We start from the raw sequence: 26,941 nt of genomic DNA on the forward strand, positions 1-26,941 counted from the left end.
TATTAATTAATTAGTCTTCGTCTTCCCAACAACTTCCAAACTTCCACAGAATAGTTACACACCCACACCCGTCCAAAGATGTAATTGATGTTACGTCAATATATGAACCACAGCCACAGCCTCAAACCTAACCTAAAAATTGTAAGCAAAGATTGGTATAAGTTTTTGTGGTGATTGTTTCGTATGAGACATGTCTTTTTGTCGGCAAACGTCTTTGTACATGTGCCGATTCCTACTAAGACAGTTAAACAGTCCCCGTGTGACCGGTGAGTAGCTGGCGTCTCAACATAACCCCACTTTTACGTTACCGATTTAAGAAACGAGAAATATAAAGCGGTGGGTGGCCCCCACGTTGAAGCAACTGAAGAAACGTAGAGATGAAATAGGGCCTGAACCGGAACAGCCGCGATCGACTTTTCTTGAATGGAATTACGAAGCTGAAGTGTTCGCTTTTGGCAAACGTCTAGGTGAGGAGTTTGACAGGAAGACGCTAAAACAAGCTCTCACTCATCGGTCGTATGTTACTGCAGAAGAAAACAAAGCTAAAGAGAAAGGTTTTTAGTTTGGTTTTGTTTTTTGGGTGTATTTATGTACAAATTGTCAATAGGTGTTGAATTTGAGAATCAAGCAAGCAATCAAGACTTGATTAAAGAAGGTGATAGTATAATTTCACAATATCTCAAAGAAGAGTTGCGCAAAAGTCATCCTGATGATGTTGTGACAGTGCTGAGCGATTATTTAACCACAGTAGACATGTTGTCACATGTGGCTCTCCACATGGGGCTTAAAGATATCATCTTGACAGCTGTAAGTCACAAAAATTTAAGAGAAAATCTTATTGACTCAATCTTTTAGGAATTTCCGGTAGAAAAGACTACACTTGCTGATACTTTCAAAGCAGTGGTTGCTGCCCTCAAAGCGTCACAAGACCTGTCAAGGGCACAACTTTTGCTCAAAGATTTTCTTCTGTGTCAGCTGAATGGAAAAGAGATTTACGACGTCTGGAATCCTGACAGTCCTCTGGATCACCTAACAAGACTTTTAAAACAGAGAGGAGTGAAGGAACTGGAGCCCAGATTGTGCAATCAGTCTGCCACCAGCACAATATTGGCCAACTACCAAGTGGGACTGTACAACGACAAAAAATTGTTGGGGATCGGTTGGGGCGAGAGTGTTGAAATAGCGAAGGACACTGCCGCTTTAGACGCAATCCACAGAATCTACTATGAAAAATAATGTTATTGCGTAATTTTAGAATAAAACAATTTACATCTTAAAAGTATTGTCAGCACTGAGTGTCCACCAGTAGCGTACCGTTCCCGTCTTTGATCCTGATACGGCCGTTTGCGTATTTGGTCTCTAGGGTACCATCTGGGTATAGAACTTTGATAGTACCATCAGGATACTCACGTCTCTAGAAGAAAAACAGATTTACCAAAAACCTACTTAGACGGAGCTCGTTCAGTTGATGCGGACCGCAGCCTGAACACCACTTTTCACCTTGTATTCTTTCGTCTCTATTTCTTTTTGTCCGTTGGGTAAAAGCAGGATTTTGTCGCCACTTTTGGTGATGTTGACTATCGACCCGTCCGCATATTTTGTTTCTTGGCTCCCATCCGGGAACGTAGTTTGGACGACGCCATCCGGCAGCATCACTTCGCACCTACCGTCGACGTATCGTTTTTCCGTCACGCCCCTGCACTCGAACAAATGAGACAGACGCGTCATGGACACTTGACCACTTACTCAGGAAACTCCACCAACTCCAACCCATCCGCGTACGTAGTTTGACAGATCTTCCTCTCGGAAAAGTAATATCTGACAGTACCGTCGATCAGATTGGTCTCTTGTTTGTCACCGTTGAAAAACGTCACGCTTATTTGATTACCATCGGGGGACACGATTTTAACGTTCCCGTTCGGGTACCTGATCTGTTTAGTACCGTCCTCCAGCGTGTGTTCAGTCTTACCTGAAAAACCCGTCTCGATCAGACATCTGTCGAGAGCTGATTGGTTCTGCGACTGTCACGTGCCCCGCTTTGGAACAAAACAATCAAATTACCCGTTGACGTCGACGTCTCGCGCGGCGATTGGTTTCTGAAAGTGTTCTCGTACTGCGTCTCCAGGTCCACGTGACTCGTTCCCGTTTCCAGAAGCGAGTCGTCCTTGTCGGACGATTTATTTCGCTCCGACTTGTCGGCTTCCGCTTGGTCGCACTTTTTTGTTCGCAGCGTCTCTTGCGTCAGTTTGGAAATGTTCTTGTTGATTTCGTGGAGAATTTTGGCATCAGAGGGTCTGCGGTTTAGCTTCTGAGTGGCCGAGAGCTTCGCGTTTTCTTTGGTCAGCCTTTCGACTTCGTCCTTTAAGTTCGAATTGTCCTTCTCCAGCTGCTTGATCTGGTTCCTGAGTCGCGCTTGGGTCATCCCGTTCTTCGACTCTTTCAGCTTGAGGGTCTCTCTCAAGTCGGCCACTTCCTGCTTCAGGTTGCTTATTTCCTGGCGCTCCCGCTTGTTGGGGCGATTTTGCGAATCTTTGACGTACCTAAAACCAACAATGAAGATTTTGCGGACACTCTATATCTCAACAGACGTCTGGAAAACTTGTTTTTCTTTGATCATCTTCTTCCTTTCGCTCTCCAACTCGTAAACAAGATTCGTCTTCTCATCTTCAAACTCTCTCTTCTTCTTCGCGAAATCGCGTTCTTTCTGTTCCAAATGCTTCCTGATCTCGACGATTCTATTTTTATCCTCGACGACTTCCTGGATCTTCTCTTCATATTCTTCAATCTTCCTTTTAAGCTTGTCGCCACAAACTGCACAGCCGTATGGTTGCTCACTTGTACCAACTCCAACGTCGCGCTTTTCAGTCTTAAGAGTTTCTTCTAGATCTATTGAAGAAATAGAAATGTCGCTTGAAGGCTCACTTGAAGACCATTTCTCATCTTCCGACGCTTCAATAATCGCTAAAAATTCCGAAATCAAACAATTATTGTCTCTCGAAATAGATTCCTAACATGGCACATTCGGTCTCGCGTTGTTTTGAGCCAAACTCTTCAATCTTAGGAGAATCTCGGCGATGTCTTCACGCTCTAGGTTGGTCTCGATCACGTCGTCCTCCTCCTCACTTTGCGACTCCCAATGGACGCGCTTTTCCTCCGCGATTGGCTTGATTTTACTCGGGGTGCTGGATAAAATGCGCATCACGCTCGAATTCGTTGAACAAAAACTACTATTTTCGGCCTTTTGTTCCAACGCCTCAAAAATCAACAGTTCCTTCTCTAGCGCTTTCTCATAAAGAGTCTGCTCACTAACTTCACACCTACAAAATTCATTTAACAACCCAGACCCACTCATTTCGCACTTACTTGTCCATCTGAGCCAGCTCATTAATTTTTTTGATGTGGTCCTCCCTTTCCTCAATCTTGCACCAAGTCGCTTTCGGCCGCACCGATAAATCTGGAGCCCTCAAAGGGGTCGCGCTCGTATTCAAATTATTTTTCGGTCGGCTCCTGACGGGTTTTTGTCGCGGTTTCAACTTGAACCTCTCCAATCCTGCGCCTTTCCTCAAAAACGGCTTCTTGGGCTTTTGCGCGACAGTCCTCGGCCCCGGGTCTTGCGCCAGCTTCTCCTCGAGTAACTGGTCGAAAGATTTCCCAGGAGAAATCACTTGACTTTCCCAGTTTTTCATATTTTCCAGCGAGTTTTCATCGTTTAGTGTCGAGTCGAAAGCAGAAAGGCCCTCAATTGTTTGATAGTCGGATGCACTAGTGACATTTCCACTCGTGTTTGAGAGATTTTTTGTCTTCTTCAACAGCTCTTCGTGGCTCTCCTGCCACATTTTCAGCTCGTTTAGGCGCTGGAGAATGTTTGCAGGCGAGAGAGACATCACAGATTGCAGTTTTCATCGAATTCGAAAATATTTGAGGTTATGTCGTCGTTGAAAGTTTGACAGTGATTCAAATTCAAATTTGGACACAGCGCAGCCAACACAATTTTAGGGGGAAAAGTAAGTCACCACGTCAGATCTAAAATTCGAATTTATTTTTGAATCGCTGCAACATTTTAATTCAAACGGAAAGAAAACAAAGCCAGGTTACGTTAAGTCATCATTCTTTAGTTATTTTTAAGTCCGGCTTGAAGAAATCTTTAAATCGACACGATCGGAGAGGTGACGGATACGCAACGGTTGACGTTCTGGAATGCGTCAAGAAATTAAGAAGTCTGCACGACTGACAAATCCAACAATGGATTATTCATGATTAATTTCTCCATATATTTTGTGTTGCATACATTTGCATATGTTAATTCAAACTAGTATATTATTTAACAACAGCCCGGTTAATATTTAATTGGTGTATTTATAACTTCATCAGGTTCTATCGCTGCAACTGTATATCACCTGACCTTGAACCAGATCTGAGTAATCTCGTGCGGAAATTCCGCTCAATTGTCTTACGATGAGGCAAATAATTGCTTAGGCGTAAGTCATTCAAGCATGCAGCGTCGCCCCTAAATTCACTTCTCGGAAGAACTGGCTATTTATAATTGGAGTAAGCACCAAATGTCAAGGATATCGCGAAAACGTCGAATAATTTACGTTTTCGCGTCCTAGTAGCGTGATGGTCTGACAACGCGCCGCTCTTCCCACAGATGATTATTCAATTTATTTTTTGATGATTAACGCCGGGAAGAATTTGGAAAAAAGTGTTCTGTTAAGTGAGCAGCAGATCTGGACAAATCAGTGGCAGAAGATTTATCAATGGTATGACGCCACGAACGAAACGCAATGGTCGGAATTAAATGAAAAGAAACGGATACACCTTCGAAAATCTTATCTAATCGCCGATAACACCTTTATATAAATAAAATCGGATTCGTTTCGCGAAAAGTTCCCTCCTGGAAGTCCTCCGTAATGGACACCAACGACGAAGTTAGTATTCCTCTTCAAAGGGTGGCGGCATCCCCGACGGAAGAGTACTACAGAAGCATATTCGACAGAGTAAGTGTTTACATTTCGTACTATCTCAAAACGCACCGGTGACTCGCTCGCAAAATATTTCACTGTTATCACTTTATACCTACCCAAAAGTCTACACCCCTTTTATTTACGATTTACCGGGATTAAAAACCAACATGCTAATAGCGAAATTGTTGCGGTTTGCGGCAACATTTAAATTCTAATTAAGTAGCATATAAAAGAAGGTGTTTTAACAACTTGTAATTTCAATAATGTGATCGTATCGCACTTGCTCTTTTATGTTTTACAAAGTATGATGATAATTATGTGAGTTTGATCTAAACGTAGATCTGACACATACATTGTTGAAGTTGTAGATACTTCATCGTTTTTATCTTGTAATTAAAATAAAATTAAGTCCATTTAGTTTTGGGGCAAATACTACATACATAATACATATTTGAAAAAAAGACTGAAAAGGCTGTCTAGTAGAAAATAAATAATATCATGTGAAATGTTAGAACAGGAGCTTTGGTTGATTGAGGATTTAATTAGGTATAAAAGTGTGAGCAAAAATAAATAAAGTAATCGAAAATATTCTGAGTAAATCCGGTACAACAGTTTTAAACAATGACATTGTAATTCTATTGTTGGTGTAATGAATAAGGCGGGAGTAAGTCAGTGAAAAATTGTAATACCGAACAGAGATAAATGAAATATGCTAGAATATGAAAAATAATTTAAATTAAATGTGTTTCAACCGAACGAACTTCCGAAGGTCAACTGCAAATTTTAGGGAAACCGCTAAGTCAAGATGTTTACAAATATGTATACAGGGTGATTCATATACTATCATACATACTTTTTTTAACCGGTGGTAGATTCCGACCCCTAGACACTCTTACAAAAATGTCGAGGTTTTAACGTTAAAATTGTTGAAGATAAAGCATGTCTACTTTTTGCGTACCTATAATTGAAAATATTTACGTTGAAACAAGCTGCCGGGGTGATTCGAAGGAATTGTTGTCAAAATGAGACTAAAGCGACCTTTATAATACCAACATTTTGTTTTCTTCTATAATAACATTCATGAGATTTGTTATACATACATTGGACGTAAAGTGGAATAAATAATTAATACATTAGCAAAAATGGTGAAAAGACCGATATGGTAATTTTTGCCAATTTTTGACGTATGACTCAATATTTTATTGTTGAGTCTTTTTAGATCGGAATCTGCCACTGGTTAAAATACGTGTGAAACTGTATGAATCACCCTGTGTATATATATCGATAAAAGTAGTACAGTTGAATTTACCCTTTTTGTTTACCTATTTTTCCTTATCGAGCGACAAAGAAACTTGCCACCTGCCAAGCCAAACCGTTTTGTGGGGAAAAATGATTTTAATTTAAACAAGATCTGCACTTCAAACTATTACAAAAATTCTTAAAAATACTTAAAACATCATTCTAGTAATCTTGTGATATTACCTGATGATAACCTTTTTGCTGTTAGAGATATTTTCATATTTGATGGCGGAAACAAAAGACTGAGAAATGTCACAAATTTGTATTGTCAGTGTTAAATTTTTCAAAGACGTTCGTGATTTCGACAGAAATGCAGCAAATTGGCAATAAGAAAGTTATTCATCGTCGAACTAGAGAAATAATTTGTAATACGTTTGATTATATGAGAATAACTTTTCCTTTAGAACTACTGACAAAAATTGGTTTCCTTAGAATTTATTTTTTCAATCTATTTAGCGAAAATTTAAATTTACCTAGACACTCCTTTTTACGGCGTTTATGAGAAATTTGACACTGACAATACAATTTTGTGACATTTCTCAGTCTTTTGTTTCCGCCACCAAATATGAAAATACCTCTAGATTGATTTATTTGATGTAAAAATTAAATTCTGTTATATGATAATTTCATTTGTAGTTTATACTCGATGCTCGAGAAAATTAAGTACGAAAAAGTAGGAAAGAATGAAGGGAATTGCTGCCATCGTGTAGTGCGATATTAATTTTGAAATTTTGATTAAACGATGTTATTCACCAATATGTCTGTGTTAAGATGACGAATGGACTAAAAATGTAATAAATAGTGTAATACTTTTTTTTACGAGAAGGAAAATTTGCCGCTCGAGCGAAGCGAGTGCGCAAATCCGCCGAGTAAAAAAAAGATACTTTACTAACGAGTTGCATACAAAATTTTTTTGGCTCCCGTAAGTTTAGATAACAATTTTTTCGACACTCAAAATTTGAAAATTTTCTCCTGTGTGAACCCGTGGACCTATAAAACAACGCTCGTTTTACTCGCGTTTTAAATTGGCCCACTCATGCCAAAAAAAATCCCAATTTACATACGAACTAGTTAAAAAAAACTACTAATTATGAATGAAAAATTTTATAATTGCGTTAAAAAATGACACGCTACGGCACTTTTTTTAACGCTTCTTGACCGATTCAAAAATCACATATTTTATGAACGCAAACGAATGAAAAAACTTGCACTTTTTTTGACGGACATTAAAAAAAGATGTTTTTGGAAACTTAGTAACTATCTATGTATTATACCACATGTCCCAGAAATAAATAAATTCATTTTTACCCCTAATGAAATTTGTTACTTTAGACGCAGTTGCAAATTGTTGGGACTCTTGTTGTTGCAAATGATAAATCTGATAAAGTGAAGTGGAAATAATGGTAGTAAATGTTGTTCAATGTCAAAAAAAGTAATACATGAAAATGTTTGTACTTACCTAACTAGAATGTCATGGTCATTGACTATTACAATTAGTTACAAGTGACAACAACAAAGATTAGATGTGTGGCACATCTCAATCAAACGCCAGCGTCTGAAATAGTTGCAAAATGTTTCCTAAAATGTTTGCAACGATCAGAAAAAAAAATCTACCGAATCTATTAATGTTCAAAAAAATCATCAAAAAGTGAGACTTGCAACATCTATGAGGTGTTCATTTAAATTTCCAGCCAAAGTTGGCGTTGAAGAGTCGATTGTGAACGCACCACTCGTGTAAAAGCGTGCCGTAATTCGTTGAGCGTTCACAATCGACTCTTCAACGCCAACTTTGACCGGACATTTAAATGAACACCTGATATTTAACCACAATTAAAACAGTACGAACATGAATTAGTGTTGCAAATGGAAATGGCCGCCGTTATTGTCAATATATCACGAAAGGCGACGACGAAATTATTTGTTCACTCTTTCCAAAAATATTCGATTGTTGCGAATAGATGTACTGTCGCGAGCAATAAATTTTGGTCGTCAATGTCATTTCAAAATTTGGTTAGATTGTCACAAATTTAAAAAATTTCCCTGCCAGATTATGCTCACGTCAACAAAGTGTCAAAAAATTGAGAGAAAAATGACAATTAATGTCATACAACATGATGATAGGTTATGATATTTACGACTGTTTTATAATGGAGCATTTTCGATTGCGTCAAAGAATGACCTTGACGACCAAAATTTATTGCTCGCGACTGTAGCAGCGTTTTCTACTCGTTCTCGTGAAATTAAAAATATCTCAATCAGGGGAATGATAAAATAATTCTACTTGTATGTATTAGTTCATAATACGAGTACCTACCTACGGTTTATGTTTACACACGTAGTATCAATTTACAAATAAATTAATACCAGTTGTATCTAGATATCACAAAAGAATTCATCAGCGTTACAGTTACTTAGTTGCAAAAAAAAACGGGAACTGTCAAAATAAAATTGACACATTTTAACAATTTTTTCATAGTGTGAAAACTTCTTACGAGGAATAGGTTAGAATTAACGTCAAAATACAATGACATTTAAAAGTATTTGATAGGTATTGTCAAGTTGACAATTAATTGACAAATGGACAAAACCAAATTTACATTAGGAAAATTCTCGTTTCCCGTTTTTTTTTTTGCAACCAACTGAACAACAAAATTTCCCTATCAGTGATTGCATTTTCAATGTCATTAATATTACAAAAGGAAAATAGCGGGACCCAAGACAGAGTCTTGCGGAAACCCGTTATTTACTTGAGAAGATAATCAGAACTTTTATCGTGCAAACTCAACAATTCGGTTGTAGGAGATAAATATGACATCATTAAATTTCCTGATGTTATTAGATATAAATCCATATACATATAATACATACGTTTATGTTTGAGAACGTCAAATGATAAGCAATCAAAGACCTTGGAGATATCGCAAAAAAGAGCTCCAAGGTAACAATTTTTTCAAATTTTTTTTTTTCTGAAACCGAATTGCGAAGATGTGTACTTACAGATTATATTTACCTCTAAGTATTGCGCAAGGTAAGCTTGAAAAGCCCCTCTTCCATGGTTTTATTCAATTTTGGCGTAACAGATACGGGACGATGATTTATTGGAATTATCACGTTTAAAAATAGGTAGAACTTTAGATTTTTTTTTTTAATTCTACATAAATTCCAGTTTTAACACATTGACTGTATAAAATTGTCGGTGAATATAATATTACATTTTCTATGACTGATATATCAAGTCCTTCCTGTATGACCACAAAAAGAAGTCACACGGACTTAGGTCTGCCGATCTGGCAGGCCAAGCTGCACGATAATTTCGTCCTGTTATTTTATTATCAAACTGTTTTGTCAAATGGCGTGACTGATAAATATCCAGAGCTCACTTAGTCATTTCGAGCATTTGGAACAAACTTTTCTCTTGTTTACTTTTATATTAACTCTTTCATTTCTTGACATTTGTTTAATGAATGAATAGGTATAGTTCTTTGCATTTTTATACATATTCAGAGAACAAATCTCTGCAATACTGAATAAAAAAAGTGCACAGTGCCATTTGAAAAAAAAAAACAAGTTGATGTTCATCTGTCAAAAACTGAACACAAGATTTTTTTAAATTTAGTTGGTGTTGAAGTTTTTTGAAAATCATCAGTCAGTCACCCGGTATAAAGTATACATAAATAATATTGGATACTTCATGTTCTTTGAAACTTCTTCATTTATCATCTATGCTTTTGACGAGCTTGTGGCAGTAAAAAGTGTAAGAAAACGGCTTGACACGAATAAGCGACAGATACGTAGAGGTATTTTCATATTTGGTGGCGGAAACAAATGACTGAGAAATGTCAGAAAATTGTATTGTCAGTGTCAAATTTCTCATAAACGCCGTAAAAAGGAATGTCTAGGTGAATTTAAATTTTCGCTAAATAGATTGAAAAAATAAATTCTAAGGAAACCAATTTTTGTCAGTGCTTCAAAAGGAAAAGTTATTCTCATATAATCAAATGTATTACAAATTATTTCCCTAGTTCAACGGCGAATAACTTCCTTATTGCCAATTTGCTGCATTTCTGTCAAAATCACGAACGTCTTTGAGAAGTTTGACACTGACAATACAATTTTGTGACATTTCTCAGTCTTTTGTTTCCGCCACCAAATATGAAAATACCTCTACACAAAAATAACTCGCAAAAAACTTCAACTTATAACTTGCAATCGTCAAACGGTTAACAACATGAAAAAAGACAACTTAATATTTTTGCGCCACCACAATTTTTTTATTTTTGTCAATAATAACCCAGCAATGCAAGAGGAAAGAAAGGAAAGTAAACGAGGAAATGGGATCTGTGTACAGCTTCCCCATTGTAGCTTGAGCTGTGAGAGCCGGATGCGCAGTGGTCTTACACTAATTTTGTCGCATTTCTTTGCTGCTTCCAGGACCTCTTTATCGGACCTCTTTATTCAACTTTGCGCATCCCTCACAGCTCAAGCTACAATGGGCAAGCTGTAGTAGTGTTGGCTGCAGTTGCAGATGGAAAATGAAACGTGTTGGTTGGATTTGTATTGTTCAACACATAAACAAATCTCGCAACCACTCTTTGCAACAGCGCAAAGATCGTTTACCTTTTTTGAGACTGTCGTGACTGACTGTATGTTGACACAAGGCAGATGCAGACGGCGACGGCTTCATTACCACCCCTGAACTTCAACGGATGATCAGGAGGAGCATTAGCACGACAGAGGGTCCGCCTCCTCCTCCCGAGGTGGTCAGGAGGATACACCAGGTCGCCGACACCGATCACGACGGCCGCCTCAACTACCAAGAGTTCGTCGCCATGATCAACAACCCCAGGTTCAAGGATATCTTCGGCAGATACGTGACCAAGTACGTGAACTTCATCGTACCGAGGAAGAAGTTGGGAAGCTACGATGTGCCGGACGGACAGGAACAGCTGTACGAAGACCAGTACACTTGTTGGCCGCCGAGGGTCGGCATGATCATCATCTCCATCATAGAACTGATTTTCTTTTTGGTGGACGAGATCAAGGAGGAGAATTCGACGACGTTCGCGACGGGGCCCATGGCCCAAACGTTTATCTATGATCCCACAAAGAGGTATCAAGTGTGGCGGTACTTCACCTACATGTTCGTCCACATAGGGTGAGGGTTCATTTTATTTTTGCTTCCAAAGGTCTACTTTACATTTATTCGTAGACGTCTCCCTAAAATGTTTATCTACATTCTAAGCCTACAAATTGACTCCTTTATCAGAGATTACGAATTCTACCCAGAACCTTGTGACAACACTTTATAAGGTCAAATTTTTTCCCACCAAGTTATTAGGGGTGATAACCGTGTCTAAACCACTTTCGGATAGTAGGTAGTGAGCAACAAAATAAAATCGACACAATTTTGTTGCTTCTCTTAGACTACAGTTATATTTAAAATATACCTACAGTCATTGTTTACCTAAACTGATAAGAGCTCACTTGAATCTTGTCACAGTCTCATGTATTATTCAAGATATTAGATAATTTAATCTTGATCGAGGGTTTCGCCACATACCTAATTCTTTTTTCGGCGACCGTGGAAAGATGTCTTACCAACGTGATTTTGCAAACATTCCTTTTCCATTAAAGCTACTTACACTTGGTGGTGAACTTGGCGGTGCAGATCTTCATCGGGATCCCCCTGGAGATGGTGCACGGCTGGTGGCGGGTGCTTTTGATCTACGTGACCGGAGTAGTCGCCGGTTCCTTGGGCACGTCCATGACCGACCCCATGTCGAAGCTGGCCGGAGCCAGCGGAGGAGTCTACTCTCTCATCACCGCCCACATTGCCACCATCATCTTGGTAAGTGGAGGTAGCAGAAGCCGTCGCTGTTCTACTTTTTGCTCCCGCAGAATTGGAAACAGATGAGTTTTCCCCTGGTTCAGCTTTTTATTTTCTTGCTGGTAACCGGCGTAGACGTCGGCACGTCCATCTACAACCGCTATTGGACCGACATGGATGAACACATCGGATATGTGGCTCACTTCGGCGGAGCCCTGGCCGGACTCTTGGTCGGAATTTTCGTGCTGAGGAATTTGGAAGTTACCAAAAAGGAAAATGTTATTTGGTGGATCGCCGTCGCGGCGTACGTGGCGTTGATGTTGGTGGGGATCTGTTGGAATATTTTCTACGCAGATTATTTTCCTAAACCAGTCTATTAGTTATACCAAAGAATTTTTTAAAAATATAACTGCGTTTTTAAGTAGCGGCATCAATTCATTCATCCGCAAACCTTAAATTCCTATTTTGAAATGATTTTTAAGATCTAGTGATTTTTGTGACAATTATCACTGAAGTTGGCAGTAATGATGACAAAAATAACAAACTAAATTTAAGGTTAGGGTTTCGTATATTATATTCGTTCAAATTAGTCATCGGACAATATGTTATCGATTATTTATTGTGCACTACAATAGCAACATTTAACCTTTCTTCTATTGTACATTTCAACCTTCTGTACGAATTTACAAAATAAATGCGGTTTAAAGTTAATTCAACGATACCGTAAACGATTAAAACTTTGCGCAACTCTGCGACGATTGAATTTTTTGAGTGATGGCAACGTGCTTTATCGATGAAGACTTCACTATTGAAGTGGTTGAAGACTGTGAGGTTGACTGGAAAACGTCTGAAACAATAGAAGAACCGGATATACAACACTACCTAAACATGCCCCCCGAGGATGATGAAATGTAGCCATCTAGAATGTTATAATTAAAATCGCTAAAAAATGTATTTTCCAGTTATAAGGCTGAAGAGTCCATAGTCGGTTATAAATGTGATGTATGTCCATTTACTACAAAACACAAAGTAATATTTGACAATCATGTGGAATCACATAAACAGGTTATGTCAAGAGAAGTGCGTGCTTGTAAGTGTGGTTTCATTACTGATCGTAAATATTGTTTGGTTCAACACAGGTTTGAGTGCCCCTTAAAGAAGGAAAAAGTGTACAGATGTAAATATTGTACGTTCAAGACATTTAAGAAAGCTGCGCACAATAAACACATGGAGAAACTTCACATGAAACGACCTTCAGACAAAAATATGACAGAGAAAGAGAAATAGTTTTAATTTTAAACTAACTGTTGCAATGTAAATTTAACATGATTTTAGTTTTTGTTTTATATATTCAGAATTGATTGCACATTTGTATTTATGGACTAGTGTTTTTAAGTAAATAGAGTAAATGTTTGGTTGATTGATAATTTATCAGATTTTTGTGAATCAGTGTAGCTGTTTAGATTTAGGTTCAGATTCGTTGTAATTATTATTTGTTACCTACTGTTATATAAACAATACCGAATTGTGTTTGTGTTCACGTCCGAGTCAAAAAATGTAAATTTCATAATTCATAGCATAACTGTTTCTTTCTTTTTGCAATGTTGGCAACTATAATGTACTCCATTTTTTTTTAAACAGCTTAACTGAAACTGACAGATGACAGTTTCCGTGAAAGATGTTGATTATGCGATTGTAATTAAGTGATTTCTTTTACTCACCAATGTGTAAGAATTACAATTTATAATGTTACAACAACAAATGAGTTAAATATTGTGTGCCTGTACCCGTTAAACCCATTTCGGTAAGTTCGTTATTTCTGTGGTAAAAAGCGTCATTGAATGTTTTTCTTTGGCAATAAGCGTAAAACGGCATAATGTGCTCAGAGCGGACAGAAAAGGATCCGGTTTTAGTTAACGTTTGCCCTAAATTTATCAAAATAGCTGCAAGGTTTTGTTTTTTTTCCCAGATGCTGTTGGCGTCCCTGAATCCAAAGCTAACTGATTGGATGGCTTTGACATTAAAACGTTTGAGTGTTTTTTGAATAATAAAAAAATAAGTGTAGCAAATACTTTTAATTAATGTTGTTGTGATGATGGGTTCGCCAACGTTCAAATTCGATTTGTACGTTTTTGTGAGTTTTGTGACTGAAATTCGTACTTTGTGAAAAAGTGGGGTTATGTATTTGTCAATATAACAATTCGTGAAGAGATTGTTGTGGGGTATTAGAATTATGGGAAGTGAAACATTTTGCACAGAGGACGATGATTTTACGATAAATGTGGTGGAGGATCCGTTAAATGGGGACTTTGACATTGAAGAGGTGACTGTCAAGAAAGAAGTGAAAACCGAAGATGCTGCAGAATATTTTGGTGTTGTGGAACTCAACATTAAAATAGAACCGACTACTGATTCAGAAGATGAATTAGGAAGCAGTTTTGGATTTGAAAAAAGTACAGTCAAAGAAGAGTTTGAGGTAGATGTGAAATTAGAATCAGAGTGTGATTTTGATCATCTGGGGGATGTAGAGGAACAATTTAGTGTAGATGGTAATTTGAGAGACAACTTGAAAGTTGTAGAATCAGATTCAAGCAAAGAATCCAATGTAAATGTTGGTAAAAAAGGTAGGTTTCAGTGTCCACAGTGCAGTTACCAAACTGACAGTCAGAGACCATTGATTTCCCACCTGAAAGCGCACGTCGAAAAAAAGAAACCGTACACTTGCGTCAATTGCAGCTTCACCTCGTTCAGTAAATCAGCGTTATCCGTGCACAAAGTGCGGTGCACTTTGGTGGAGAACAAGCTCCACTGCCCCCACTGCAACTACCTCACCATCAAGCACAAATACTTGAACAAACACATGAAGTTCAACCATTCGGAGAATCCGGTTTACGTGTGCAAAAAGTGCCCCTTCAGTACCTGCAAGTGGAAACTAGTCGGCCAACACGAGAAGAAGCACATAAAAACGCACAAATGTGCCGAGTGCGCTTTCGAAACATCCTGCAAAGACGCATTGCGCAAACACGTACACGAGATACACACCAAGTTCAAACACAAGTGCGAAGCATGCGCGTTTGCGACGTCGAGCAAGTTGAAGCTGTGCCAGCACAAGAAAGAGAAGCACAAGGAGGCGCAAGGGGCACGTTACGGCAACGCGAAGAAGGTGTATAGGTGTGATCTGTGCCCTTACATCTCAGTAAAATGCACCAACGTCGGGAGACACAGGAAGATTCACTTGAAAGAGAAGAAAGAGGGAAGTGAAGTGATTTCTCTCCAGTCGTGACGAGAGCAGAGAGCTTGCGTTGAACGAGATCTTTGAAGATTGTGTAGAAGGATATCTGCCAAAGTATTAATAATTTGTCCAGTTTATAAAGATTTTAATTGCAACAGCGTGTCATTGTTGAATAAAGAATGGGAAAAACAAGAAATGCGAATTGTGTTAATACATAATACGATTTAGGTTTTCACACATCATATACATTTATAGATAAATAAATTAATACAATCTGTAGATAGCATCATATAAGAATTCATTAAAAGAATAGAAGTTATTTAAGATGTTGTTTAAATGACTTTAAACAATTATGTATAATGGTATTTGTATCCGATCAAGGCACATAAATAAAAAAAAGCTTCCCTCCACATTAACATTATTTTAAGAATTTTAAAAACATCAAATAACGAAAAATAATGTGAGCCTAAGTTGAGTACCTACTCTGCGTAAAACCCAAAGAAAAATAAAGAGCTACTGCTCGGAAAGCGTTATCGCGAGCTTCACCATAGACAAACAGCATAAATCCGCGTCATCAGATGAATAATTTGGCATTTTTACGAAGTATTGTCTACCGTGTATAAATGTAAAAAACAAGGGAGCAAAAATAGTATATTATATCATAAAGAGTAGAAGTGAGTCTTTTTGTAGTCCAGAGATTGAACTGGGCCTTCTACTCTGAATGATATACAGGGTGTCTCAAAATTCGCGAATTCCAAATTCAGAGCGTTGTAGGGGATCACTTCAGTAGTCCAAATATGGAAATTAAAAAAAAATCGGGACTCCCCCCAGAAAGATACTGTCGCGAGCAATGAATTTTGGTCGTCAATGTCATTTCAAAATTTGGTTAGATTGTCACTAATTTAAAAAAATTCCCTGCCTGTTTATGCCCACGTCAACAAAGTGTCAAAAAATTGAGAAAAAAAAAGACAATTAATGTCATACAACATGCTGATAGGTTATGATATTTGCGACTGTTTTACAATGGAGCATTTTCAATTGCGTCAAAGAACGACCTTGACGACCAAAATTTATTGCTCGCGACTGTACATAATTGTTTTTTAATCGACCTTTTTAAGGACCAGAAAAATGCGACTTGAAACTGACCGTGGGACATAATTATGGGGACAACTGTATTAATAGACGAAGATTTTACGATTGACGTTATTGAAGATGAAGAAGAAAGCGACTTCTCGCTGCAAAATCACCAAATCAAAACTGAACCAGAATGGTGTGTCGAGGACGGTTCAGACACTGCGTAAGTAGGTACCAACCCAGTTGTAAAAATCACTACTTTTTGTCTTTTTGTAGCGGAATAGACGGCTATGGAATTAAACAAGAGTTTAAGATTGACATCGAAGAGAATTATCTGTCAAACGACGAATTTGTAGACGTCTTGCAAGTGAAAACTGAGATAATAGACGATATTGGCGATGATTTTGTTGTGTGAGTAGCACATTTTGTAATTTTTTTAATTTTGATTTTGTTACCTACAATAGGGAGGAAAATTTGTCGGACGTGAAACCGCAATTGTCAAGTGACAACGATGGAAATTTGTCGCAAGAAGAGCAAATGGTGCCAAGTCAAGACAAATTGGTACTCAAAGAAGAGTCGAATCGATCGTTGCGAGTCGAATCGGATACTAAAAGTTGTACCGACGCGGTACCAAAAGAGAATAGGGACAACAGTCACAAAGATGTAGTACCTGCGAGAAAGACTCAAGGGGGACCGCTGGACAGACGGAAATGTTCGATAACCACGAAAAGAAACCAACAAACGAGAGTACCTTACCAGCACCGTGACAAAAACGTGCCCCCCTTCAGGTTCAGGAAGAAGCGGCGACCGCTGAATCTATGGTATCCATACCAGAGACCGAACCGAACCGGAGCGCCGACGCCGAGCTTTCGCACCTCGACGCGATTCCGGAACCGCCCGCCCGTCTGGAGGTTCCACAATTTCCGAACGCATTCGAACGAAGCCCTTGGACGGAATCAGAGTCGCGACTTGTTCAACGGCGAGGCAATCTGCCGAGGTCACGATCGGTGGCAGCTGTCACCATGGCAGAGGGGAGGCGAAGTGTGCAGACCGCAAGTGTGGGCGAGCGAAATCCAAACACGTGCGTTCTCGGTCTTGCAAATCTGCACGATTCTACAAACTGTTGCTCAACTGAGTGATAACCTGTGCAAGCAGCACTGCACCAACAATGTCACGTGGGAAATGTCGCAATTGAATATACGCATGACGAGGTGAATCACATAATGGAATGCGGAGGGCTAGCAGTTGTGAAAAACAACACGAAGTTCAATAATTGGTTCGTGGGGCGTTAATTAACAGATTAAATATACTGGAATGTTGTGAATTGCATTGGCTAGGAACGGTTCGCTGTGTGGTTTTTTTGTGTCAAAATTCAACTGAAGTGAAGATGTTAGCGACAAAGATGTCAAATGTTAAATACAGGGTATTCAAGGAGGACTGTTTGAGGTGGCAATACAATTAAGAAGATTTTTATATTGTGCTATTGGTAACACTGCAATCTGATATGTTTTGTTGGTTTATTTGACAGATATATAGAAAGAAATTAAATTTTTTAATTCGTAAACACACCTTTACATTTCACTTTAGGTTAAGGTAGCTGCGATTTCCTTACTAATGTTGTTAATTTTCTCTTTTACTTTAAAATCAAAGTTTTGATATGTTACAGCAGCTAGAACCACATTTACTTCGGAATATAACATTACTGGGATACATTGAAAAATATCGTCAAATCTTGTAACAAAATTGTATATGTTGGGCAAATATTGAAAATTTCTCAAAATTCTGACGTGGTGGAATAATTTTGAAAATATTTGTAGACTCAGAGGCCGATTTCAAGTTGAGTTGCAACTTGTATTGTCATGGTAACGGCACAAAATTGCAAGTTTGAGAAAGATGACGCATATTAGTAATTAATGTGTAGGACAAAGATAGCTACACATTTGCGCTGCACCACCTATTTGTCACCCTGACTTGAAATCGGGCTCTCAGCATAATAAAGTACATACAGTTGGTTTCAAAAAAAACGGGAAACGAAAATTTTCCTAATGTAAATTTGGTTTTGCTCATTTGCCAATTAATTGCCTACTTGACAATACCTGTCAAATAATTTTTAAAAATGTCACTGAATTTTGACCGTAATTCTAGCCTCTCTTGTAAGAATGTTTCACACTATGCAAAAATTGTAAAAATGTGTCAATTTTATTCTGATAGTTCCTGTTTTTTTTGCAACGAACTGTACGATATACCCAATATAATATAAGAAAATTTTTCTTTGTTGACCAGTGGTATTATCAGAAAGGGTTAATGTATCTAGTACTACCTAGTGAAAAAACGCATTTACGTGTATTATTTTTCCGATACATGTGTTTCTTTAAGTTTTATTGACTAATAAATAATCATAATCAAATAGGGAAAATACAAATATCGGGTTGGGAGCTTTGTATGTCAAAAGGTTTGACATTTGTTATTTCATAAAAATCTGCAAAAGTGCAAAAGTCTAATACAAATGTAGAATAGGTATTTTTATAGCGCTCAAACCCCAAACTAATCTGAAACCTAGTTCTCGCCCTGGAAAATAACCCTACCATACTCAAATGTAAATAACTATTGAAATATAGAACAATTATTTTCGAAATGTGTTCTCAAATTTTCCGTTTGAATACCCAAAAAAGTTGTTACCAAGTTAAATGCTGCCTCCCATCATGCCAAAACAACGTGAATACATTTTAATTAGCTCAATTTTGGAAATAAATGTTTGTGACACGAATTGTTGTATGTAAAAAGACTACTGTATCAATATAATTATTATATACTCGTATATGTACAGTTAGAGACACGGAATTTCGGGCATCTGTCAATATACTGTCTCAAAATGTAAAATAGGCTTTACATTATTAACCTCAATGCGATTGACGTGAACAGAAAATAAATTTAACTTTTGAATGTCACGCTGACAATAAAGAGTGATTTAGATCTCAATTTTTTGAAGTGACGGAAAAATGATGCCCGAAATTCCGTGTCCCTAACAGTAGTTTTTAAATAGTTTTTAGGAATCGACCTTCATAAAATTGTGATTGTTAAAAAAAAACTGTATTACCACCACGACCTACTGTACTATAATCGGCCTCTTCTTTTCATTAAGAACATGTTTACGAGAGGAGACAGCCAATTTCCGCCAATGAGGGCGCCACAAAGCGGGCATTTGTAAAGTCCCTAGATAAAAGGACACCCCACTTTCGAATAGACACATCAATTTGAGTGTCAATACCGTCAAATTTCGTTGCAGACAACGGTATGCAACCAGATATACTCCGGATTCATTATCTGTATTACTGGCTGCATCGGAACGGGGTACCACATTCCGAAGACAGTAGTCTGCGATCATAGACGTGCCGGTTGGTGGGAAGACCTCAAATACACAAGAGCGAGTTGAATACAACGCTTTTTTGTTCGACGAGCCCCCAAAGGCTCCAAATCGCTGAAAATCTTTAAAATTAGCTTGACGTTTCGTTTTGACTTTTGACAAGTTGTCAAATTTATCAAAATCCGTTCACACAGGAGAAAATTCTCAAATTCTGACAGTGTCGAACAAAAAAATATATTAAACAACCAAAAAAATTAATTTGATCAAAAAACAAAAACGATATTCAAAGATGTTCTATTCTAATATAAATCCGCCGTCGATAACTTTTTTGGCAAAGGCTGACATTCTTTTGTAAGGAGTTTTATTTTCTCTTATTAGAAATCAGCAATAGTCCGTTTTTCCACCGTCAGTATATCCTGCTGAAATTTCTATCCTTGCTCGTCACTAACGGCACCAAAATTTTGGGGGAAAAAATTTAAGTGAGAGTGGAGGAAGTGAATTTTAAGTGACATCGACACCCCATTTTACAGTAATGTGTAATTAATTCTTTTATTATTTCTTCATAATTTTCGGCTTTTTTGTTGCCTAAAAAGTCGTGTGTCACGTTTTTAAAAAATCTCCAAGCACTTAACTCAATATTTTGGAAACATTTGCCTAAGTTATTGAAAAGCAGCACTCTATGTATCCAAAGCCTTGACAATTTTCTTTATTAATCCCATCTTAATGGAGGTAGTAAAACCTTTTTAGGATTCACTAAAGGTAAATTCTTTATGTTAGCTTGTCCTGGGACAAATTCTTTTACTCTATAGACAGATACGTTGTTTTTAAGGTGAAACGTCATTTCAACAGCTCACTGAGCTATTTTATTTCAAAAAGCAACTTTTAATGAAACGAAATGGAGGTGAGGTGATATGAGGTGGTAATATGTGTCTGTGATGCTAAAACATCAGGTTGCAGGAGGTCGTGATTACCACATAAGTTTACGAAATATAGCGATCTATTTCCTGCATGCTATATTAAAATTACATCAAAAGGTTGTTTGTAGTACCGTCGGCCAAAACGACGAAAAAAAATCTGAAATGGCGGGCGCGGGGTGGTTGTTTTACGAGTTGAAATTTTTTATTCTATGGTAACCTCAAAAATGTCTGCTCTGCATTTATTTATGCTTGCTGAAATGTTGATTTATAATTTAATTGATCGTATCGCCACGACAGGATGTGATTAAGCTCCCACGAAGCGTTTTGAGAAATAACTCAAAACGGCGTTTTGAGTTGTAGTGGAGTAAGGTTATGTTTGTTGCGTTTGGCTATGGCACTGAATATCAGAATCGACGAAGATTTCACTTTTAATGTTTACGAAGATATAAACGAGGACAATTTTTTTAATACAAATTGTCTTATAAAAACAGAAACCTGTCCAGAAGAAACATTCGAGTAAGTTTGTGTCTTTTTATGAGTAAAATATACATTCAATGTTTCTGTAGTGTAGTCAGATTTCAATCTGAAGACTCTGAAATTATAAATTTTGCTGAGAATCTTGACATTAAAACAGAGTCGTGTGCCCCGTAAGTTATTCACGGTTTGTTTGTTTATTATTTTTTTTGTAAGAAAATATTACAGAAGTTACTCGAGTGTTGTGGAAAATGCAAATGTTGATTGTGATGATAAATGGGATGTAGATAGCAAGAATTTTTCAAATAATAATTACATTAAGGAAATTGATAAATTTGAAATAGAAGAAAATGATTTACCTAATATTAGTATCAAAACAGAGACAGATTCACAACTGTAAGTGGTTTGTTTTTCTTTTTGTTAAAAATTTTTATTAGCATTTTTTTTAGATTAAATGAAAGCGCGCTACAAGAGAGTGTTTTACCTAAGACAGAAATCAAGGATGAGTTCAAAACTGATTTCTCCACAATTTTTTATCATAATTGTACCCCTGTAAATATACATACCGATAGTGAGGGATTGGCTGTGACTTCTCTCATTGAGAACAATTTAAATCAAAATAATATAAAAAATGAAAGGAGAGATGAGGATGACCAAAGTGACCTAATGTAAGTGTTTAAATTTTCTATTTGGAAAATCTGAGTCTTGAAGTGCTGTTTTTAGTTTAAAAAATAAACAATTGGGCTGGCAAGTTGAACAACTTGAGAGTTCATCAAGGAAAAGACAAGATGAAGCCAGAACACAGTAAGTATATATATTTTTTTGCATATCGTAACGCAAAATCGTAGTGAAAGTAGCACTTTTTTTACACGAAAAATCGTAGCAAAAGTAGTACTTTTTTGCATCATTTTAGTCCATCTCCTTGGAGTTGATTTCAAAGCATACCTATTTTTTTTGTAATTTTTCGTAAATTCTTTTACACCAAATTTCTCAACTTACATCGATATGCAAAAAAATACTGTGTACAACACGTTATGAAAGTCTCTTTTTTTCACTTATTTACAAATTCGTAAAAAAAGTATCACTTTCATAACTAGTTGTACAATTAGTTATTTATGCAACAAGTGAGTAAAGTAATACTTTTTTTTTTCGAGATGGAAAATTTGCCGCTCGAGCGAAGCGAGTGCGCAAATCCGTCGAGTTAAAAAAAGATACTTTACCAACGAGTCGCATACAAAATTTTTTTGGCGCCCGTAAATTTAGATAATTTTTTCGATACTCTCAAAATTTGAAAATTTTCTCCTGTGTCAACCCGTGGACCTTTAAAAAGCTCGTTTTACTCGCGTTTTAAATTGGCCAACTCATGCCAAAAAAATCCCAATTTTCATACGAACTCGTTAAAAAAACTACTAATTATGACTGAGAAATTTTATAATTGGTTTAAAAAATGACACGCTACAGCACTTTTATTAAACGCAAAATACGTGCAAAAATGAACCGCTATGGCAAATAAAAGTTAACTGGAAATGTGATTTATTTTTTGACTGGTTCATTTGAGTAATCTTAACTTTCCTATAGAATCATTTTATCCCTAAAGCTCCTCGCCGAGGAGCTCTACCGCAACATTTCTTTCGATTTATGTTTTAAAAAATTGAAACATTTTCTCAGAATTCTGAGAAAAGATCATTTTAGCATTTCTCGGCTCTCCGTAACCATTTGCTTCTTTCAATTGTGCAATAGAATTTTTTGTTGCAAACTTCACGCATTGTTATTTCTCTGCAGATCATGCAGCGAAACTTCACTCCTGCAAGATCAAAAAACTGTTACGAAAACCACCAGAGCAGCACCTGCGATTCAAAAAATTACCACTTCTTCGCCCACCGTTAAAAGAATTGATTTTGTACTTTTAGAGACCGATCTTCAGCTGCAGAAGTTGGCTAAGAGGAGCGTCGAAAGCTCTGACTTGGGGCCGGATGCTAAAAAAAAACGCGTCACAAGCGATAACGTTGTGCAAGAGAGTAATCATAACAAAACAAAATCGACATTGATTCCATCCGTGAAGTCGAAGAATCAGGAGAAGGAACGGACGTTTTTCGACCTGAAAAAAGATTTGTCGAACTCAAAAGTTGCGATAGAAAGTTTACAAAGAAGTAGAATTGGACTTAGAATTACGAATTTACGGAAGGGCACTCCATCGGTGTCACTTTTGTTTTCGCCCGAAGAGTGTAGCAGTTTGCAGAGTTCGTCCAGTTCTCACATTAAATCGTCTGAAAGCTCTAATGTAGTTTCGAGCCTGAGTTCAGCAAGTACGGATAGTGAGCAAAATAAGTCCGAAAACAACACTCCGCCTTCAGTTGTGAGCAGAAGAAAGTGTGACGACATTTCGAAAAGAAAGCAGAGAGCAGAGAAGAAGGATGAGAATTGGTTGTCAGAATCCGACGGTAAATCTTCGTCGATTTCTCAGATTGCAAGTTCGCTACAAATTTCCAGCATGAAGACAAAGATTTCTCGACAAATGGACACCACGAGTGGTATCCAGTCTGGATCGACCACACCCGTCAGTGCAGCGAGCAGCGCTTGGAACATTCACCGAATAGTGAAGAAGTCGGAAGCGGAAAATAACCGCAAACGTCAAATGAACGAACAGAGACTGAACCAATTGTTGCGTAACTTGTACCAACGTAACAGTATGAAATTATCGACGGGAAATAATCCAGAAAGCGCGAATATAATTTGTGAATCGGATCGGCAAAGCAGCAAAAGTGGTTGTGAAGAACCAGGAAGAAACCAAAAGCGACCTGCAGATGGCAACTTGAAAGAAAATGCGAAACAATTGAACGTAGAGGAAAATGGGAAAGTTTTGTTTTGCAAGTCAAGCAAAGTGTTGTGTATGAAGGTCCTTTCGTATCAAAGTGGAAGCAGTCTGAAAGTTTCTAGTGGTGTAGCTTGTAGTGAGGGAGTGAACGGAGTAGATCTAAAAAGACTTCCAGTTTGTTCGAATACTGGGAGAACGAATATGTGGGTGAACAGACATTTTTGGGAGTCTTCAGGTGTTGATGGTGATAAAGAGAAAGCACCTGATGATTTAGACGAGAGACTGAAAAACCGCAAGAACAGTAAAGATGTTGGTGATGCTGCAAGAAAAGAATGTCGAGGTGATGAGGTGAAATTTGTCGGCAAAAGTCATAAAGGTGTTGGGAAGACCGAAGATAGTTTGGATGAGATGTTGACGAACAATGACAGGTCTCGCGGGATGTTAAATGAATGTTCAAACAAAACTGAGCAAAATGGAATTGAACGGTGTGGTTCTAAAGTTGAACAAAATGAGGTAAAACTAAATGGAAATAAAAATCAAGTGAAAAATGACACAGTTGAGATGTCAGAACGGTGCCAGAACCAGAATATAAGATTTGGGGCTTCAAATGAAAAAGAAACGAGAAGCAGAAGCAATGCAAAGCGGTCAGAAGTCATAGAAGAAATTAGAATTGTTCTGAGTCGAAACATATATGGTTGTGGTGAGGACAGGAGTGTAGTACCTGCAGCTTCAAGTGAGAAGAACCGAGAAGTTGTCTCTCTTGCAAATGAGATTTTATCGGAAAGAGCGAATACGGTGGGACCGGCGAGGAACAGTTGTAAGTTTGGCGAAGAAGAGAAACAGGAGGTGAACGGTGAAGATTCGCATTTCTTGAATGGTGAAAGTGGAACGGGAGCTCAAGATGCGTTGGAAGTTTCTGGGACAAGACAAAATGGCGATGTCCCCCGCAACGAACACTTTCTGGGTGTTACCAGGAAAATACCAGAAAGAACTTGCAAAAAGGAGTCGATTCGTATGACTTTAGAAAGTCAGAATGTTGTTAGAAAGTGTGATTCTACAGTTGAAAGTAGTTTTAAAGCAAAGACGTCGCAATCTGCCAATAAACTTCCAGTGAGACTGAAACTGCCCAACATGGGGGATTTTTTGGTGATTGGAGATTTTACGAAACGGTCTGCAGACCGTGTTGAGAAGACAAATTCGACTGTGGCGCCAGCAAAAACAAACTCCAATGCTAAAGTTACTGATTGTGGAGTTGTGACGAAGAAGGATGAAAACAGGTCACAGAAGACTAATAAAAATTCTTTTAGTGCTGGAAGAAAAGAATCGTTGAGGGGAAATTGGAACGGAAAGTGTGACTTTAAAGTTGAACCGAACGCGTTTCTCGGTGGAAGTAGTACACCGATGAGGAACGAAAGTAAGTTGAAAAGAAAACCTGAAACGGAGCAATCTGAAAGTGTACCAATGGGTGTTGGTGGAAGGCTTCGATGCTCAGATTCTCCGCAGACCGAGATTTTGGTGCGTGAATCGAGCGGTAAAAATGATGACGATAATCTAGATGTGAACACTTTTTCCAGAAAGACACCGGAGAAGACTGTTGATAGAAATTTGGGTGCCACAACACGAATGATTTCCAAGTTTTGTGATGCTTCGTCTTTGGTGAAGAGTAAGATGGGAAAATGTCTAAAAATGGTAGTTACAGACGCTGCATGCGATTCGTCGAAAGTTGGTAGTCGCAGTTTCGATAATGTTTTGGCAAAGCAATGTGGAAATGTGTCCGATAAAAAATTTTCTCGTGTTTATAAGAGACTATTTGGTTTTGAAAGGGACGGCAAGAGACATACGAGAAGTACAAAAAGTTGTTGGGTAGATGAGAAAGAAAATAGAAGAAAAAAGTTTCATTGTAACCGGAGTGTAGGAGAGACTTCAAAGGACAAGAAACGTAACAGTAAAGCACTTGGCAATACTCGCAGTAAAAGATTAGGAAGAAAGAAGCAATACAAAGTTAATCCAAGTACACCAGCTCAGGCTGAAAAATGTTTTAAAGAAAGTAGCAACGTACCTGGTTGCAAACAAACACGAGTTGAGTTTCGCAACGTAATGCAAGACAAAACGCCAGACGACAGACAAAAAGAAAGTAAAAATGCCCCGAAAGGGACGGGAGACGGGGTTTTTAATTATTCAAACGACAAGAGACTGGATAGGGTGCGCAAACGTGAACGTTCTCTCGAATCTAAAAAGGAATTTGTCAGTGAGAGGAACGTGGACAATGGAAAGAAACCGCAGACGCGCTCCGCAACGGCAGAAAGGTCCAAAACAGTCGACCAAACTCGCAACGATATGGTAATGATGTTGCGGAAGAGAAAGAGTGTAGCCCCCGTACCTGTTTTGCATTGATGACGATGTGACGAAGAATTACTCCGATGTTATACTCAGAATTTTTGTATTTTTATTTTCTAAGCAATTTCTTGACTATAAATGTTTTATTAAAAATTTTGTGTCGTTTTATGTTCATATGGATCTGTAGACGCGATCACAAGACTTGTAGTTTTGTGATTGTCAAGCGTTATTCAATAATTATTAATGAATATTATTTAAGTGGAATGAAAGAAACGAGTATCGATTTCTAAAATGTATCGTATTCGACGTTAAACACAGGATACGATCTCAGTCACACTTCAACATTTTATGTTGGGGACAGTGTCAGTTTTGAACATTAAATGTCAAGTCGAATTGAATTTTGCAAATGTTGGTGTTTTGGGCCGATTTACCAGAAAAAGTAAGTACGTTTTATATCTTTTCGTCAAATATTTCGACACCGCGGTAGCAGAAAGTATTTGTTGGCCGTTCGGCCGAAAGTCGCCGGTTAAATTAAGAAATTAACGCCGCTCCGCCATTATGCGTTTCAAAGACGTTTAGAAAAAGAGGTAATATTTTAAGTCGCCGGTTAAATTGAGAAATTAACGCCGCTCCGCCAT

General features: G+C 37.9%; 5 protein-coding genes and 1 long non-coding RNA gene across 7 annotated transcripts; 5 read left to right on the forward strand and 1 right to left on the reverse strand.

Annotated features, from left to right (window-relative positions):
- The first annotated feature begins 84 nt into the window (after window positions 1-84).
- mRpL44 (mitochondrial ribosomal protein L44) lies at window positions 85-1,279 on the forward strand. The gene is made up of 4 exons (XM_069046155.1): window positions 85-266; window positions 318-554; window positions 608-807; window positions 856-1,279. Exons 1-4 carry the CDS (start codon window positions 191-193, stop codon window positions 1,234-1,236), a joined length of 894 nt encoding a protein of 297 aa, XP_068902256.1. The 5' UTR covers window positions 85-190; the 3' UTR covers window positions 1,237-1,279.
- On the reverse strand, window positions 1,222-11,020 carry Sas-4 (spindle assembly abnormal 4). Its single transcript, XM_069046139.1, has 8 exons — window positions 10,881-11,020; window positions 3,364-4,023; window positions 3,013-3,317; window positions 2,589-2,961; window positions 2,062-2,540; window positions 1,747-1,969; window positions 1,501-1,696; window positions 1,222-1,414 (listed from the first exon to the last, which is right to left on the reverse strand). The coding sequence occupies exons 2-8, from the start codon at window positions 3,882-3,884 to the stop codon at window positions 1,286-1,288; spliced, it is 2,226 nt and encodes a 741-aa protein (XP_068902240.1). The 5' UTR covers window positions 3,885-4,023; window positions 10,881-11,020; the 3' UTR covers window positions 1,222-1,285.
- LOC138129841 (rhomboid-related protein 2-like) lies at window positions 4,623-12,514 on the forward strand. The gene is made up of 4 exons (XM_069046148.1): window positions 4,623-4,997; window positions 10,922-11,418; window positions 11,898-12,111; window positions 12,162-12,514. The coding sequence occupies exons 1-4, from the start codon at window positions 4,911-4,913 to the stop codon at window positions 12,468-12,470; spliced, it is 1,107 nt and encodes a 368-aa protein (XP_068902249.1). The 5' UTR covers window positions 4,623-4,910; the 3' UTR covers window positions 12,471-12,514.
- A 123-nt stretch (window positions 12,515-12,637) lies between these two features.
- On the forward strand, window positions 12,638-19,214 carry LOC138129843 (uncharacterized). Of its 2 annotated transcripts, none has more exons than XM_069046150.1 (5): window positions 12,638-13,001; window positions 13,053-13,894; window positions 16,441-16,623; window positions 16,673-16,807; window positions 16,861-19,214. In XM_069046150.1, the coding sequence occupies exons 3-5, from the start codon at window positions 16,535-16,537 to the stop codon at window positions 17,609-17,611; spliced, it is 975 nt and encodes a 324-aa protein (XP_068902251.1). In that variant the 5' UTR covers window positions 12,638-13,001; window positions 13,053-13,894; window positions 16,441-16,534; the 3' UTR covers window positions 17,612-19,214. The 2 variants fall into 2 exon arrangements, with proteins under 2 accessions (XP_068902251.1, XP_068902250.1); XM_069046149.1 differs by having other exon boundaries at window positions 12,645-13,001; window positions 16,441-16,619.
- Window positions 14,324-15,373, forward strand: LOC138128191 (zinc finger protein 732-like). The gene has a single exon (XM_069044380.1). It carries the CDS (start codon window positions 14,324-14,326, stop codon window positions 15,371-15,373), a length of 1,050 nt encoding a protein of 349 aa, XP_068900481.1.
- A 1,456-nt stretch (window positions 19,215-20,670) lies between the features above and the next one.
- LOC138129856 (uncharacterized) lies at window positions 20,671-26,456 on the forward strand. The gene is made up of 6 exons (XR_011159406.1): window positions 20,671-21,193; window positions 21,244-21,324; window positions 21,368-21,547; window positions 21,601-21,819; window positions 21,875-21,955; window positions 22,934-26,456. It is a non-coding gene; the product is annotated as an uncharacterized lncRNA (long non-coding RNA).
- Window positions 26,457-26,941: the final 485 nt, after the last annotated feature.

This window comes from Tenebrio molitor, chromosome 4 (assembly GCF_963966145.1).
Source record: "Tenebrio molitor chromosome 4, icTenMoli1.1, whole genome shotgun sequence".
Classification (NCBI taxonomy): Eukaryota; Metazoa; Arthropoda; class Insecta; order Coleoptera; family Tenebrionidae; genus Tenebrio; species Tenebrio molitor.

Coding starts and splice junctions, on each gene's coding strand:
- mRpL44 (XM_069046155.1), top strand. CDS start 191: ATGTCTTTTTGTCGGCAAACGTCTTTGTACATGTGCCGATTCCTACTA. Junction 267..317: donor AAACAGTCCCCGTGTGACCG/GTGAGTAGCTGG, acceptor TACCGATTTAAG/AAACGAGAAATATAAAGCGG. Junction 555..607: donor AAACAAAGCTAAAGAGAAAG/GTTTTTAGTTTG, acceptor AATTGTCAATAG/GTGTTGAATTTGAGAATCAA.
- Sas-4 (XM_069046139.1), bottom strand. CDS start 3,884: ATGTCTCTCTCGCCTGCAAACATTCTCCAGCGCCTAAACGAGCTGAAA. Junction 3,318..3,363: donor GAGCTGGCTCAGATGGACAA/GTAAGTGCGAAA, acceptor TGAATTTTGTAG/GTGTGAAGTTAGTGAGCAGA. Junction 2,962..3,012: donor CGCGAGACCGAATGTGCCAT/GTTAGGAATCTA, acceptor CGGAATTTTTAG/CGATTATTGAAGCGTCGGAA.
- LOC138129841 (XM_069046148.1), top strand. CDS start 4,911: ATGGACACCAACGACGAAGTTAGTATTCCTCTTCAAAGGGTGGCGGCA. Junction 4,998..10,921: donor ACAGAAGCATATTCGACAGA/GTAAGTGTTTAC, acceptor TGTTGACACAAG/GCAGATGCAGACGGCGACGG. Junction 11,419..11,897: donor TACATGTTCGTCCACATAGG/GTGAGGGTTCAT, acceptor TTTCCATTAAAG/CTACTTACACTTGGTGGTGA.
- LOC138128191 (XM_069044380.1), top strand. CDS start 14,324: ATGGGAAGTGAAACATTTTGCACAGAGGACGATGATTTTACGATAAAT.
- LOC138129843 (XM_069046149.1), top strand. CDS start 16,483: ATGGGGACAACTGTATTAATAGACGAAGATTTTACGATTGACGTTATT. Junction 16,620..16,672: donor GAGGACGGTTCAGACACTGC/GTAAGTAGGTAC, acceptor GTCTTTTTGTAG/CGGAATAGACGGCTATGGAA. Junction 16,808..16,860: donor ATTGGCGATGATTTTGTTGT/GTGAGTAGCACA, acceptor TACCTACAATAG/GGAGGAAAATTTGTCGGACG.